Below are 15324 nucleotides of genomic sequence, written 5' to 3' on the forward strand. Positions count from 1 at the left end.
GATCTATGAAAACGGAAGTGACATGTGGCAAATCAGCAAGGCAGGAAACCAAATAAATTGCTTTTAATAGCCCATGTCTCAACTCAATCATACCCTGAACAGCATGGTATGGCAACAGCATAAAGCTACTGTTAAAGGATTAAAGTACACAATAAAACTGAATTATGATGGGTGACAAAGCAAACTTAGAAGGTCAATAGCTAAAAGCATATTGTACAACTACCAGACTTTCTACATTGTACCTTTTTATTGCTTGCTTTGAGAATTTCCAATTCTTTTAGAAGAAATGCTATTGTCTTCTCTTGATCTAGGTCTGAAGTAACTTGAGAAGGAATCATACATTCATAATCCAAATCATTATTTCTATGTTCCATAATGCTGTAAAAAAGACAACTATTAATACATATAATTTCTACTATACAGGATTTATACATTTTATATTTCAAATTGAGAAAATATTTAATTTTAACAATAGATATGTAAAGAAACTTAATTTAAAACTTCTCTTGTGGAGTTCCCGTCGTGGCGCAGTGGTTAACGAATCCGACTAGGAACCATGAGGTTGCGGGTTCGGTCCCTGCCCTTGCTCAGTGGGTTAACGATCCGGCGTTGCCGTGAGCTGTGGTGTAGGTTGCAGACGCGGCTCGGATCCCGCGTTGCTGTGGCTCTGGCGTAGGCCGGTGGCTACAGCTCCGATTCAACCCCTAGCCTGGGAACCTCCATATGCCGCGGGAGCGGCCCAAGAAATAGCAACAACAACAACAAAAAAGACAAAAAAAGACAAAAAAACCCAAAAACTTCTCTTGTAATGGCACTGTTAAGAAAATACTATGGATTAAAAAAAAAATTACAATTTCACACAAGTGCTAATTTATCAACTGAGAGGGCTATATCTACAAAAAGCATTTGGTAACAAATACAGAAACTCATGGTCAACATCCTTAAAGAATCCAGGTTTTAAGAGGCTAAAATATTAATTCAATTTGTGCTTTTGGTCAAGACTCCAGCTACATTTCTTACTTTTCTGAAAGTGGGAACAATAAATATTTTTCATTATAATTGACAGAGTATCATCTTTTTATTATTAAAGTCATAACACTGAAAGTGAAAACCGGGAGTTCCCACTGTGGCACAGCAGAAACAAATCTGACTAGTATCCATGAGGATTCGGGTTCAATCCCCAGCCTTGCTCAGCAGGTCAAGGATCCAGCACTGCCTTGAGCTGTGGTGTAGGTCACAGGCACACTCAGATCTGGCACTGCTGTGGCTGTGGTGTAGGCTGGCAGGTGTAGCTCCAATTCGACCCCTAGCCTGGGAACCTTCATATGCCGTGGGTACAGCCCTAAAAAGCAAAAAAAGCCAAAAGACAAACCAAAAAAACCCCCCATGAAAACCAGTTCTTGTAACATTTAAGAGTAAGTGAAATTTTTGACAATGTGCATGCTAATTGAGAACAATATTGACTTGTTAGCAAGTACTACAAAGGAAGAGAAAGGATGACTTTTTCCCAATCTCTACTATTTACTTTTCCCATGTGGTTATAAAACATTTAACCCTCTTCATTCATCCCTATCCCCCTAAAAATGTACTCTAATCTGTACTTTGTTAAGAACATAAGTGACTGTTTAAGAGGTCAGAACATAGTAGTATATCTATTTAATTACACATTAATATTCAAAACTATCTACTTCATAATATTTAAGTAAATAGAAATAGCTATTCCTAATTTAAAGCGGGTTAAAATAGTATTCTTTAAAATATGATTTTGCCTACGTACCTGAAATTCATTATGGGGTGGTACTTTGCTGGGTGCAATATAACTAACATAAAGATCTAGGTCAATATGCTACTGGAACTTAAAGAACTCATTTTACTCAAAGAGAAAGTGAAGACATTCAAGGAAACACATAAGTGTGTACATATACATATATGCTTTTTTTGCATGCATATTCACCCACACACACATATAAATGGACAAAGGTCCATGTTTGTACATGTAGATTTATTTTACTCTTTTAAAGGTTCCCCCACAATATTCCATGGCATGTTATCCCACACAATCTATTTATTTCTTTTTGGAGCATTTTTTTCATTCTTTTTGCTCTATAAAGTGAGTAATATAACGTACATGTTTGTGCATATAAAAAATAAATAAAATATGATTTTATCTGGGCTGAAAATATTTATATTTCAATGTAATTGTGGGAGTTCCTGTCATGGCGCAGTGGTTAACAAATCCGACAAGGAACCATGAGGTTGCGGGTTCGATCCCTGGCCTTGCTCAGTGGGTTAAGGATCTGGTGTTGCCGTGAGCTGTGGTGTCGGTCACAGAAATGATTTAGATCCCACGTTGCTGTGGCTGTGGGGTAGGCCAGCAGCAACAGCTCCGATTAGACCCATAGCCTGGGAACCTCCATATGCCATGGGAGCAGCCCTAGAAAGGGCAAAAACACCAAAAAACAAACAAACAAACAAAAAAACCCCAAAAAACAAAAATCAATATAATTGTGAATTATACTAATCACTGAAAATCTTTAAATTTAGCAGTATATTTATAGTACTTATCGAAGTGCTTTACTTCCATAGGTAAAAGAAGTGTCACAAATTTAAATGCTTTCACAGGATAAGTAGGTAAAATGAATGGATAGAAGCTGCAGAATGTAAAACAATAAGGAAGGCAAATGTGAGAGTAGAAAGCTCTTCCAAAATCATTCAAATTCATTTAAATGGAAAACAGTGCTGACCAAAACCAAAACACATCTTTGGGCTTAGTTTGTCCTGGAGCTGCCAGGTTATGGCTCTCTTGAATAATATCCCATATATATATCAACTTAAGAGTTATTTCCAGATTCCAAATGAAAGGTCACATAAAATAATATTCAACAAGAAAATAAAAAAACATCATGGCCTTCATCCAAACTCTTCTCGTGTTTTTGCACTTAGCAATTTAAATGCATTATATCAACATAATGAAAATACTAACTCTGGTAGATTCCCCAAATTCTAATAAGTTAATGATACATCAAGTTTAGCCCACATTACAAAGAAGAAAGGGAGAGACAGAGAAGGAAAGGAGGAAGAAAGAGTTCTCCCAATTCTTACACTCTAAATCTAAGGCTGCTAGCACTCACTTGGATTTCTCTGTAGTGCAGTAAGCTGTCTCATCACCTGGATCAAGACTGATGACCTCAAAACTCCTTGATCTCTGCTCTGGTGGCTTTGTGTCCTCATATGTAGCTTTATTAATTAATTCATAGGGTTTCTGATGAATGCTTCCCTTAGAATTCACAGTCCGTTGCTCATCTGGCAGTATACTTTTTTTTCTTCCTGTAGTCTCTTGTTCAAGGTAAGTACGGGTTATGTCTGCATTTAAAACAAAACAAAAATATGATATATTAAACACCATGGTTACATATTAAATCAAATGATCACTTCTGTGAAATGAGTGCTCTCATAGCTTTAAAAATGAGTGCTTACTAGCTTTACTCCTATTGTAATCAGAAAAGCATGTAGTGTGATTTTGCTATTATTATTTCCATTTTCACAGTCAGTAGCCATTTAGGACAGTGGCTTACAACCTTAACTGCCCACTGGCTGAAGAATTTCTGAAGACCCCAAAGTCCAGGCCATAACTTATACTAATTAAATCACAATCTCTGGAAGTAATCACATGATTCCAGCATATAATCAAGACTGGGAACCACTGATTTAGAGGTTATTAATCTCCACATTACTTTTCTAGATTTTGAAAAAAGGATGCAGCAAGGTACTTGATATGGTGAAGTGATAATGTACAAGGAATTCTGGTATGAGGCTGAGTTAGAATTCTGGCTTTGCCAAGCACATAACTTTGGGCAAGGTACTTTACCTGTCCATGCCTTACACTCTTATTTGTAAAATGAAAACATAATAGTACTTACTTAATTGAGTAGTTGTGAGGATTAACTGAATTAATGAATGCAAAGTACCTGGGCTAGTGTCTGACATGTCAATAAATGTTAAGCATTATTTTTATAATCATCATCATATTAAAATGGAAATAATATAATTACTTTAACTTCCATTTTATCCAATATATATTATACATTATAGAATCTATTTTGTAATGCCGGGAGATCTCATAAAAATTATTTATCTTAAGCTGTAACTAGTAAATAATAGCTATTTCAAAGGAATAGTGTGTATCTGATGTTGTATTGAAATTTGGGGAGAGAAAATGACACACACAAGTGCACCAAACAAACTCATGAACCAGAAAATCAGTTCAACAGGCACAAATACTGATTATAACTAGTATTTTATTATTTCCAATAATAATTCTTCAACTTTAAAAAGCAAGTGAATCTCATCTGCTTGTTAATGACCTGCCAGACTTAAAAATCCTATTGAGGCAGAAGAAGAGTAGTTTTAGAATAAAAACAAAATAGGAGCACTTATAAATAAGGTATTTCTCACAAAGTACTCATTCTTTAAGGAGAAATTATCTGCTTATATCCACAATGAAATTAGGTATAGGCAGTTATAAACTCCAAGTCGTGGGCATTACCTTATTGGTAGCTGTGTGTTAGAACAAAAACCATTTGTTTTTGGTCAATTACTTTCAATTTCATTTTGTTTGAGGCAATAAACTGGGAGAATGTGCTATCATAATTACATACTGTGGTGTATCTGAAATTTCATCATATTCTGTTTGGTTTTTCTTTTGTTTTTGTCTTTTTGTCTTTTTTTTTAGGGCCACACCCATGGCATATGGAGGTTCCCAGGCTAGGGGTGGAATTGGAGCTATAGCTGCAGGTCTACACCACAGGCACAGCAATGCCAGATCCAAGCCATGTCTGCAACCTATACCACAGCTCATGGCAACGCCAGATCCTTAACCCATCAAGTGAGGCCAGGGATCAAACCCGAAACCTCATGGTTCCTAGTCAGATTTGTTTCATGATGGGAACTCTGAAATTTCATCATATTCTGTTTTAAACTTTAACAATTTTAGGTCTCTGAAGATTATTTGTTGGTTCTTGAGATTTCAAAACACTTATTTAGTTTGCTTTAGATATTCATCATGTTACTTTTCTAGAACAGGCTATTATTAATTAGTACTAACAGAATTAGCATTCCTAAATCTAAATGAGGATTATAAAATTTTATAAAGGACACTGAGGAATACCACTATATCATCAACAAACCATGCTTTTTAACACTAACTTTATAAGTAATTCAAATACAATAAAATTATGGTTACAGAAAATAGTATCAAACTAACAAAAACTGTTTCCAGGGACATATCAAAAGGTAACTATTAGGCCCTATGCTCCTCTCCAGTTTATAAGGTACAGAAATCCTTCAAAAGGTAAAAGGATAAGCCAAGGAGCATTGCCAGTTAGAAAAAGACCCTAGTTCCCCAAGAAAACACCTTACCAATTGCTTCATAATCTAAGTCTTGATTCTACGACCTGTTTTTGAGACTAAACTTACCACTATCTGCAACCTGTCCCATGTTTTCACTTCTGTATTTCTCGGTCTACTGCAGCATCTCTCTTCTTTCAATTTTTTACTTGTAATAAAATAATGTCAATAAGCTTACTTTAGCCCATCCCTAATATCTATACTTGTTATTTGCTTACTATATCTATAGCTTGTTTCTCACCTCTGTTTACCTAATGTCAAATTTTGTGACCCCTGAACTTGTTAAGTCACTGCCTTTTCACCTATGACTGTGCTATCCTCTCCAAACTCTGAGCATATAGAGGACCTTCCCAATAAGAGGACTCTTCAGTGATCCCTCCTGGACCCTAGTAATCATAACTCTTTGAAATATTCTTTAAATAAACTCGTCAAGTTCTAACATACTTCTGGATTTCAATTTTAAGTGTTTAATATGTTTGAAGAATTCATACTGTATGACTTGGCTCTGACTATTTCTGGATGCTTCTAATCTTACTCTGTAGTGTAAGCTTTTGGATTCCTAACTGAAGATGTTCATAGATATTTAGAGCCTGCTCTGCAAATCAGACTCTCCATACTCTTCTACTGGGAATCTGATTCTACTTTAGAGTAAACAAAGCTGATTTATAAAATTTTCCTTCCTGCCTGCCTTTTTTGAGACCATCTATTTTTGCAAACATTGCTACACCCTATGAATGCTTTCAGTACTCTTCTGCTCTGCCATACTGCATTGCCCTATATCAGAATTCAATCGTTTGTATAGAAACTTTGACCCCTCCAATTAATTTATTCATTAATTTAATAATAATCCATGAAAAAGCTTCAGTGTGATATATATAGCCTGTGGTAAGTACTGGAAAAACAAGGGTAAAAATTAAAACTCTCTTCTCAAGGACTCTACAGTTCAGCAAGGAAGACTAACTGATCTAATAATTTAAATACAATAATACCATGTACTAAGGAGTATGCTAGGACTTATAGAGATCACATACAAAATATGCTAGACATCCTGATGCTCAACTGGAAGACTCTGGGAGATTTCACAAAGATATCTGTTCCAAAATAGGACAGGAAGGAATATGCAAATTAATGAACTGTCAAAGGGTTTGAGTTTGGTGAAGTAAAGAAAAGTTGACAGACTATAAGAATAAAAGACCAGGAAGAATAAGTACAAAAGAGAAGGAACAGCTTTAGGAAAAACACAGACATTTGTGGTTTTGAGAGGACAACAATTATCATTGAAGAGTGAAAACTTATAAAATGAGTAACAACATAAAGACAAATTCCAAGGTGTGGTAGATCTGGGAATGTGTTGATTAAATATGCTGATGATGAAGGTACTTGAAGAAAAGGAAATGAAGGCATCAGGGTACACAGAGTGTACTACCTTTCAAGCACTGAAGTCATTCAGAAAAATGGCAAGAAATGGAGTGAAGAAATCAAAGCCAAATGCAAAACACTACACAGACTAAAGAGGCAGAGCCAGATGAGAAAGCTGACTGATGGTAAACAGCAGTCATTTCTTTCTACCTTTTTATTTTGAAATAATTCCAGTCTTTAAAAAGTTACAAAAATAGTACAAGAATTTCTACATACCCTTCATCCAGATTCTTCAAATGTTAATGTTTTAACATGCTTATAGAATTATTCATTCTATATATACATATACAATTTTTTCTGAAACATTTGAGAATAAGTTACAAGGGATGATGCACTTTGACGTTTCAAGTTTTAAGATACTGCTCCATTATACTGCATTTTGCCAAATTTCCTTTATCTTATTCAAAGCTCACCTTAAATTTAATTTCTGAGTTAGTACCTTCTCCAACCAAGAGAAGTGACTCTAATTCAGTATTGTTATTTTTCCTAACCTCTCAAGCACCAGAAGATTTTTACAAAGCAATAACAGGATGACACTACTAAAAGCTTTCTTTAGTTGAGATGTTGTGTTGTCCTATCACTTAGAAAATAATTGCATTAGAAATATAAGCATATAAGAGTTCCTGTTGTGACAGAGTGGAAACAAATCCAACTAGTATCCATGAGGATGAGGATTTGACCGCTGGCCTCACTCAGTGGATTGGGGATCTGGTGTTGCTGTGAGCTGTGGTGTAGGTCACAGATATAGTTTGGATCTGGCACTGCTGTGGCTGTGGCGTAGGCCGGTAGCTGTAGCTCCAGTGTAGGCCAATTCGTCCCCTAGCCTGGCAACTTCCACATATCACGGGTATGGCCCTAAAAGCCAAAAAAAAAAAAAAAAACCAAGAAAGCAATATAAACATGTTAATAAAATGCAATAAAAAGTGAAGTTATGGGTCTATTTTGTATACTATTCAATTAGAAAGATAAAATAGGAGTTCCTGCTGTGCTACAATGGGATCAGTGGCATCTTGGGAGCACTGGGAAGCAGGTTCCATCCCCAGCCCAGCACGGTGGGTTAAGGACCTAGTGTTGTTGCAGCTGTGACTTAGGTCATGTCTGTGGCTTGGATCTGATCCCTGGCCCAGGAGCTCCATATGCTGTGGGGCAGCCAAAAAAAAAAAAAAAAAATTAGACAAATGTTTAAAAGAACAATTCACTTCTGACTCAAACTCATCTCTAGACAGTTGAAAGCTTGAAACTAAAACTATTTTATTGATTTCTCTTTCTCTCATATAGTTTGAAATGTGACTATTCTCTGTAACATTCTTTATTAAAGGGCTTCAATGTTGAATCAACATCATTGTTAACTGTTCCATCATTATGACAACACTATTTTCATTCATTTTCCACATGAATTTAGAGAATAAACTGTCAAACTCTTCTTCATAATTCATAAATCTATGAAATCTAACTTTTTTCTTCAAATAACAAGAAAAAATTTTATGACAACTATCAACTCCTTTATTTACTTTATTTGCTCTTCTGTGGGCACACTGTATTATTTAGAAGTACGAATTCTGACCACTTCAAATATATTTCCCAATTTTTGCTATTACTATCTAATGCTGTCGCTGACACAAACTAATCCTGTGATCATTTGATAATGATTTTATGGAAAATTATTACCCGGTATTCCTCACATGCCACCTACTGCTATTGCTAGGGACAGTTTATTCATCTCAGAAAAGTGGGTGGATTTAGTAAAGATTTTTAAAAACCTTAATACTTAATACATGTGCCTAGGCCAGCTGCATTATATGCTTTAAAGACCCTGTATCTTTCCAGTGACATTCATACTGTTTCCAATGGATCATTTTCATGACCTAACAAATTCTTTTTTTACTGCTGGAGGTATTAGTACTGAAAATTAACAGCATTATACTATTTCCTAACCTAGGGGAAAAAAAGCTATAGGATACCCTTTAAGTTCAATTCTCTAGACAATTATATATTAATGTATAATATATTCAGTTAAATTGATACTACCCAAGAAATCATCAAGAAATCATGACTCATGGCTAGAAATAACTGTTACTTCACAACTGCTATACAGAAGTGAAGAGGTAGCTAGAATCAAATAGGCATTCTTAGAGGCTGGGAAATTCTTTTCTGTCTGCCTTTGTAAATAGTTTGTGACAACTGGTATCTGTGTAAACGGATTTGATGGTCCCCTGGGGGGTCAATACTGTTTACAGAGCAGTTTCTTCAGAGTGGTTGAGCTAGAATTGTCTCTAGGGATCCTACAGGGGTTACTCAGAATAGCAACATCTCAGCTACCTGAGAGCTCAGTGGCAGAAAAGAGGAAGAGGAATGGAAGTACTTATAGGCAAGTACATTCAGATAAATGGATCTCTTGCTCCATCAGATGCAGGTGCTACTTAGGGGCACTTATATCTAAAACAAACCATAAAGAAAGCAATTTGTTAATGTGCTCTCTGACATAATTGGTCACCATTTCTTTAAACTCTATCTTCTTTTTTTGGAAAGGTTATTATTTACAATGCGGCATGCAATTTCATAAATATAAAAAGAACAAAACCTCAGTTTGTTGCTTCTTTCTTTTGTATACTGTCTATCATCACATTATGTAAGAACATCAAAATATTACATTTTTTCTAAATATGTGTAAATTAGATTTGATGATGGAATTACTATACTAGTCCCACATTTTAGACAGAAGATGTCTTTTTTCCAATGGTTACGAATTTTTCTAAACAAACATGAGTTCAACACAGTATCAGCTAGTGGCTCCCAATAACTTCTACAAGTTCCTTAACTAAGTTACATGTAGGTTATCTATCTGTATGTGTGTACAAATACTCTTTATTTCCTTTATTAAATATTTCTGATTATTTGTCTCCTTTTACGTGTGGGGGGGTGGATAGTTTTCCACAGAGATGCATATATAGGCTTTTCTCCCTCCAAACATATAAGAAAAATATCAGAAACTTCTGCCATATTATAGTAGTTGCACTTAATATGAGTGTGTACGAGAGCAAAGTTTAAACCTTCCAAGTAGAATGCCGATGTATTTATAGTTTCCAGTCAGAATCACAGGGCATGGGCTTAGAAGACAGACTGTGGAGTTTGAATTCTACTTTGACCACATAGTGGTACGACCTTTACCAAACTACTAAACCTCTCATCAATGGAAACCTCAACAATAAAAAGTACATAATAATAACACCTACCTCCAAAGGTTGTTATGAGAATTAAATTGTTATATAATCTCTTGGGAAAGTGTCAGCACAAAATATACAATCAATGTTACCTATTTTTGCAAATACCTGCTTTGCTAAAAGCAAAACATTTTCTCATTAAAATATAATTAGAATAAAACAGTGAGAAACAAATTCTTATTAAAATATCATAAGATATAAATGTAGAAAATAAATAAAATGCTACCCATTTGATGCGAGACATACAATGAAGAGAAAACACTTAAGTTTAAAACTTGTAGTTAATATATGATGGTTTAATAAAGTTTATATCAGGTTATAAAACTAACATATTACAAAAGTAGTAAACAGGAGTTAAAAATTCAGAAATCCTGACATTTGGGAAAGATCCTGAAAGAAAATTCAATGTCATAGAAAGAGAAGAATATTTGTATAAATTCAATCCCATAGTAGGAAAATAAAAAATAGCATGTTTCTGTGACATTTGAACACCTCTATACTGGCACGTGATATTAGATAGTAACAGGATTGTAGCTAGTAGAACACAGGTACATATCTTTCAGAGATTCTAATTTAGGGGTGACAGGAAATTAGGTAACTTTTGGATCCTTGGCTCAAAAAATGCAACCTTGTTATCTGGAAACTATATACTCTCTCAGGGATTTTTCAACTTATTTTTTGGTTTGAATAGACATAAGAAGAAGAAAAAAGAACTATAACTTCCATTGTCATTGTTTTGTATTCTCACTGCTCATATTTCAAGTGTCCAAAACCACATGTAGTCATTGGCTGTTACGCTGAAAAGCAAAGATATAGAGTTTTATGTGATTCTAATAAGGTCTATTACATATATTACAGGGAAGTCAAAAACATGTGATGGGAAAAGGCTGGATAAGACTTTGAAATAAGGCTTTATAAGAGCTTATAAAGCTGGAAAATCATGAACCTGTGAACATCATGCATTCATTTGGATATGAATTCAAAATAAACTATATCTTTTACATTCTCATACCTGGTTGTATCTCTAGACAAACATGTTCAAAAGAACTGGTAAGGCTATTTCATCTTTGATTAAGACAATTCAACGACTTAGTATACCGTGATTCAAATTATTCGCTAGCTAGTCATGTAAATCACTTTAGTGAAATTTTATGTTTTATTATAAAAAAGCTATCTAAAGGGGTTGTACTACACCAAATTTTTAAGTGTGTCTCATCAAGTCTGAAATAGTCATAAACACATCAATATTCATTCAACACAGATGTCTGTGCAAGAACTAAGTTCTCTTATGTTTCAGCTTCTAAATTTTAACATCTTTCACTACCTGAAGAGCATGAACAGAGTATATTACTGTAATTCCCTAAAGCTTATATTACCTAATTAACTTATGAGCATATCACATAAATTAAATCTTTGCAAAAATTTTATCGCCCTATTTAAACCATTACAAATATTATTTAGGCTAAAATGGTTGTGAAAACTATTCTAAAATTTGATTAACTAGTGCAATAGTAATCATTATTCTTTTTTCCCCAGTGATATGGAATTATTTGCCTACTTACTATATATTTCTAACCTTTTTAACTTCTCAATTTTTCCTCTAAGAATAATTTATATAAAGTAATTAAAATACGAATGAACTAGGTATTAAATTTCTACCATTGCAAGTAAAATAGGTTTCATAATTATATATTTTTAAGTATGAACATACCAATTGTCCATGAATTCAACAATTCCATAAATCATTTACAGACATTATAGAAGGTAACTTTTCCAATAACAACTGTAAAGAGGAAAAAAAGATTTTTTTATATAGGTCCTTTATTTTATTTACGAACATTTTTAGATTTGGAAAACAAAACAGAAGAATCACCAGTCAGATACTAAGTGGAAATCACTGAAACACAATGTTAGTTCTAATGGATGGATGATTGTGTTTGGTCTTTTGAAACTTTGAAGTATAGGTAAGTCTTGATCACACAAATTAATAAATCCTAAAGCTGGAGTTAACAATAACCATTACACCCAAATTCTGCAGCTTAGCCCAGCCAATTTTTCAAAAGGTCAGGTTGTGAACTGGAGAAGATCAGGGAGGTCCACTGCATAGCTTTGTTGCCAGGCATCTCTCGTCTGGATTGTTGCAGGCATTTATTAGTATTCGTCAGCAGACTCAACAGAGCAAACAAGAAATTCAAGCACGAATAATAAAATGAAATGCTGCTATATAACCCTTTGTCATTCAGCAAATATGGGACTTTTTAGCTACATTGTTCCTAAACCTGGGTTACTACTTTAATTTTTCTCCCCAGTGCTGACTGAATGAGTATGCATGTGTGTTAAATGCAGAGCTCCCCTAACAACTGCAGGACTGCCATTTAATCTGTTGGTAGATGGACCATTTCCTGTGGGAACCTTAGCTATGATTTCCAGATCCACCAAATAAATCTCAGATTAAGATTCCAAATGAAACCTGCCTTTGGCAGATAAAAAATGTCAAGATGGATATAAACAGTAAAATTATAAATTATCTAGGTGTTGCATGACAAACCAATGTTCAATTTTTTTTGTTGACATGTGCCTAGATATCAAAACTATATGAGACATTCATCAAATGTCACACTTTCATAATATTGGAGGCATCATTAAAACTGTTTGACTAAGGACCTCAAAGTGTTTAAGCAGTAGCTCAAAAGTATATTTGTGCAAAGTAGAAGAATAAATTTACATATCAGCAGCAGCTCATAAGGGATGGGTAAATATTCTGTTTATCTCTCATTGTAATTCAGGTTACTTTAAATACAAGGTTTTAGGAAATCATTATACTCTATATGGCATCATTACATAACTTCCCATGCAAATGATGTGTGTTTTATTCAAATTCATCATTTGTTTCTGGTGGGGAAAGGGGGAGGGAATAAAAGCAAAAAAGGAAAAGGTAGGTGCTCCCATTTTATTAATCAACTGTGACTACTACACTGATGCCTTGTTAGCTGCACTCCTTGTTAGAGTTAGCACTTTTTAACTTCTAAAAAAAAGCATTAAATACCCGAGAGAAAAAAAGCCTGAGAAAAGTTTTTAAAAAAGTTAAAAAAATTTAAAAAAGTTATAATGTGTTCATTTTAAATGACTTTGGAGAGAGACAAGAGAATTTTACAAAAGAAAAAGTAATAAAGGGTCGTTATAGAACATATTAGAGACCAACAGCCTATTAAAAATGCAGAGGAAGTCTGATGCTAGTCTCTACAGCATTCTCAGGAGATCAAGGACTTCCTTTTTAATGAAAATTTTTGTTTTGTCTTTGCTCTTCCTACCTGGACTAATGCAGCATTGCCTTGGTCTTATAATACACTAATTGATTATAGGCAGTGAAGGTTTCTGAAAACAAAAAAATCAGACTTGCTGAACTGAAATCATTACTTTTTTAAATTTAAAACTCTTAAAAACACTTGAATAAAAAGGCTTCGGAGACTCCAAATTCTGCAACATTCGGTTTCTTCATCTAGATTCAAAAACCATCTAATCTATTTAAATTAAGAATTCTTCTGAATTGTAAATTCTTTATACTTACTTTAATCTATGGAAAGGATACAGAAAATTCTATATTTCATATTTGTAATGTTAGAATTTACACACAAGCCTAAATCCTTCGGGACTATGTATTTGTTCTGTCTTTTCCTATGTATTTCCTCCAGTACATGTTGTTGGTTCAAGGAAACAAGCTAAACCCTACCTATCCTAACCAGTTATGGACCAACATTAATCTGAAAATTTTGAACTGAGGGGGTAAAATTTTTAAAACCAAGATATTAATTTAAGAAGGAAATAAGGGTATCTTGTGCTTAAATTTGATTATATTTCTATACAAAAATACTCAAAAATCAACGAATGCTACTGTTTTATAGTACACCAAATTACCTAAAGTACCGCCAGTGAAACTATTCAAAAGGATTTCATTTTTAATTTAAAAAATATTTAATTAGCAAAAACTAACATATTCAGTATCTATACAAGTACAATTTTATCATGATTTTAAAGTACCAAAAAGTTTTAATATATGAAGACTAAAATCACTCAACAGATAAAAAATGAAAGTCAAAATAAGATTTTCTAAAATAATGTCTTCTACCTTATATCTGGTCAGCACAATTTTACTATCTGGCAAAAGATTATCAAGTTTACCAAAAAGCTACAGATTAGAATATTCTTAATTTAATATTTCAGTCTATGAAATAATCGATGTAACCAATTTTGAAATTTTACAGCCTGATTTGTTCTAAATTTTCTTTTCCACCCCCCCAAAAAACCCAAAAATACGAACGGCAAAACACAAAGAAAATTTGTATCTGAAATTTCTCCTCCCAAAATAATAATGTCCCACATAACAGGCTTTTGTGATTAAAACAAACATACATACATGTACTAAACTCTCAAATTTTTCCTTCAGCTACCAGATTTATTTACAACCAAAAATAATGAGTAAATGTAGTAAATGTACTCACTTCAGTTCTAATCTACAGCCAGTCAACCTGAACAAGTGTGTAAATGGCCATAAATTCGGCTTATACACTGTTGTATATTGATTCAGATCTACAAAATCAACAAAATGCACATTCAGGACTTTACAGTCATCTTGCTAAAGGTGACAAATATAGTCACTATGGAGACCATGATAATCATCTTAAATATGATACCCTGAAATTCTAATTTCTAGAAAATTAAAGATTCAATAATATATTATCTTGAGAAGATTTGAGTCATAATAGTGTGTGACACAAGTGCTATGGCATGAAAGGGCCATAACCAGAAATGAATGAGGACTTTTATCAAAGGGCACAGAATCTTAAGAATGGAGAACTTAAAACAAAGCAAAAAAATTCGCAAAATTCAAGTCGTTTTTTCTATTAAAAAAAAAACCTCATAATTTGGGGCCACAAATAAAGCTGAAAGAGCTTGCTTATTAAAAAGGGCTGTATTTTCATAAATCAAAGAAATAGTCAAGTTGCACAAAGAAAAGATCATACCAATAGTACAGAAATGGAGGTGAAGTGGTCTCCTGAAAAAAGACATCATTCTTCATGCCTATTCTTTTCAGTAATTGTCATTTTTATAAAATGAAAGACCAAGGCGCAGCAAGAATTCCACACGAATTTAAAACACTTTAAATGTAGTAAAAACAAGCAAATAAAAGTCTCCTATTACCTCACAAACTTTTGCCTTATTAAAAATTTATGGGTACCAGGCTCATCAACTGTAGTGAATGGACCACTGCAGTGGGGAG

At 33.9% G+C, this 15324-nt stretch overlaps 1 protein-coding gene across 4 annotated transcripts in view; it reads right to left on the minus strand.

Annotated features, from left to right (window-relative positions):
• The window catches only part of MIPOL1 (mirror-image polydactyly 1), a 278090-nt gene that overhangs the window by 197646 nt on the left and 65120 nt on the right, over positions 1-15324 (minus strand). For all 4 annotated transcript variants that reach the window (XM_047795508.1, XM_047795507.1, XM_047795506.1 and 1 more), the window contains exons 3-4: positions 3132-3363; positions 243-378 (exon numbers count right to left, since the gene is read on the minus strand). In XM_047795508.1, the coding sequence (XP_047651464.1) occupies positions 243-378; positions 3132-3363 (368 nt within the window). The remainder of the gene's footprint in view (positions 1-242; positions 379-3131; positions 3364-15324) is intronic.

Source organism: Phacochoerus africanus, chromosome 9 (genome assembly GCF_016906955.1).
Source record: "Phacochoerus africanus isolate WHEZ1 chromosome 9, ROS_Pafr_v1, whole genome shotgun sequence".
NCBI classification, from domain to species: domain Eukaryota; kingdom Metazoa; phylum Chordata; class Mammalia; order Artiodactyla; family Suidae; genus Phacochoerus; species Phacochoerus africanus.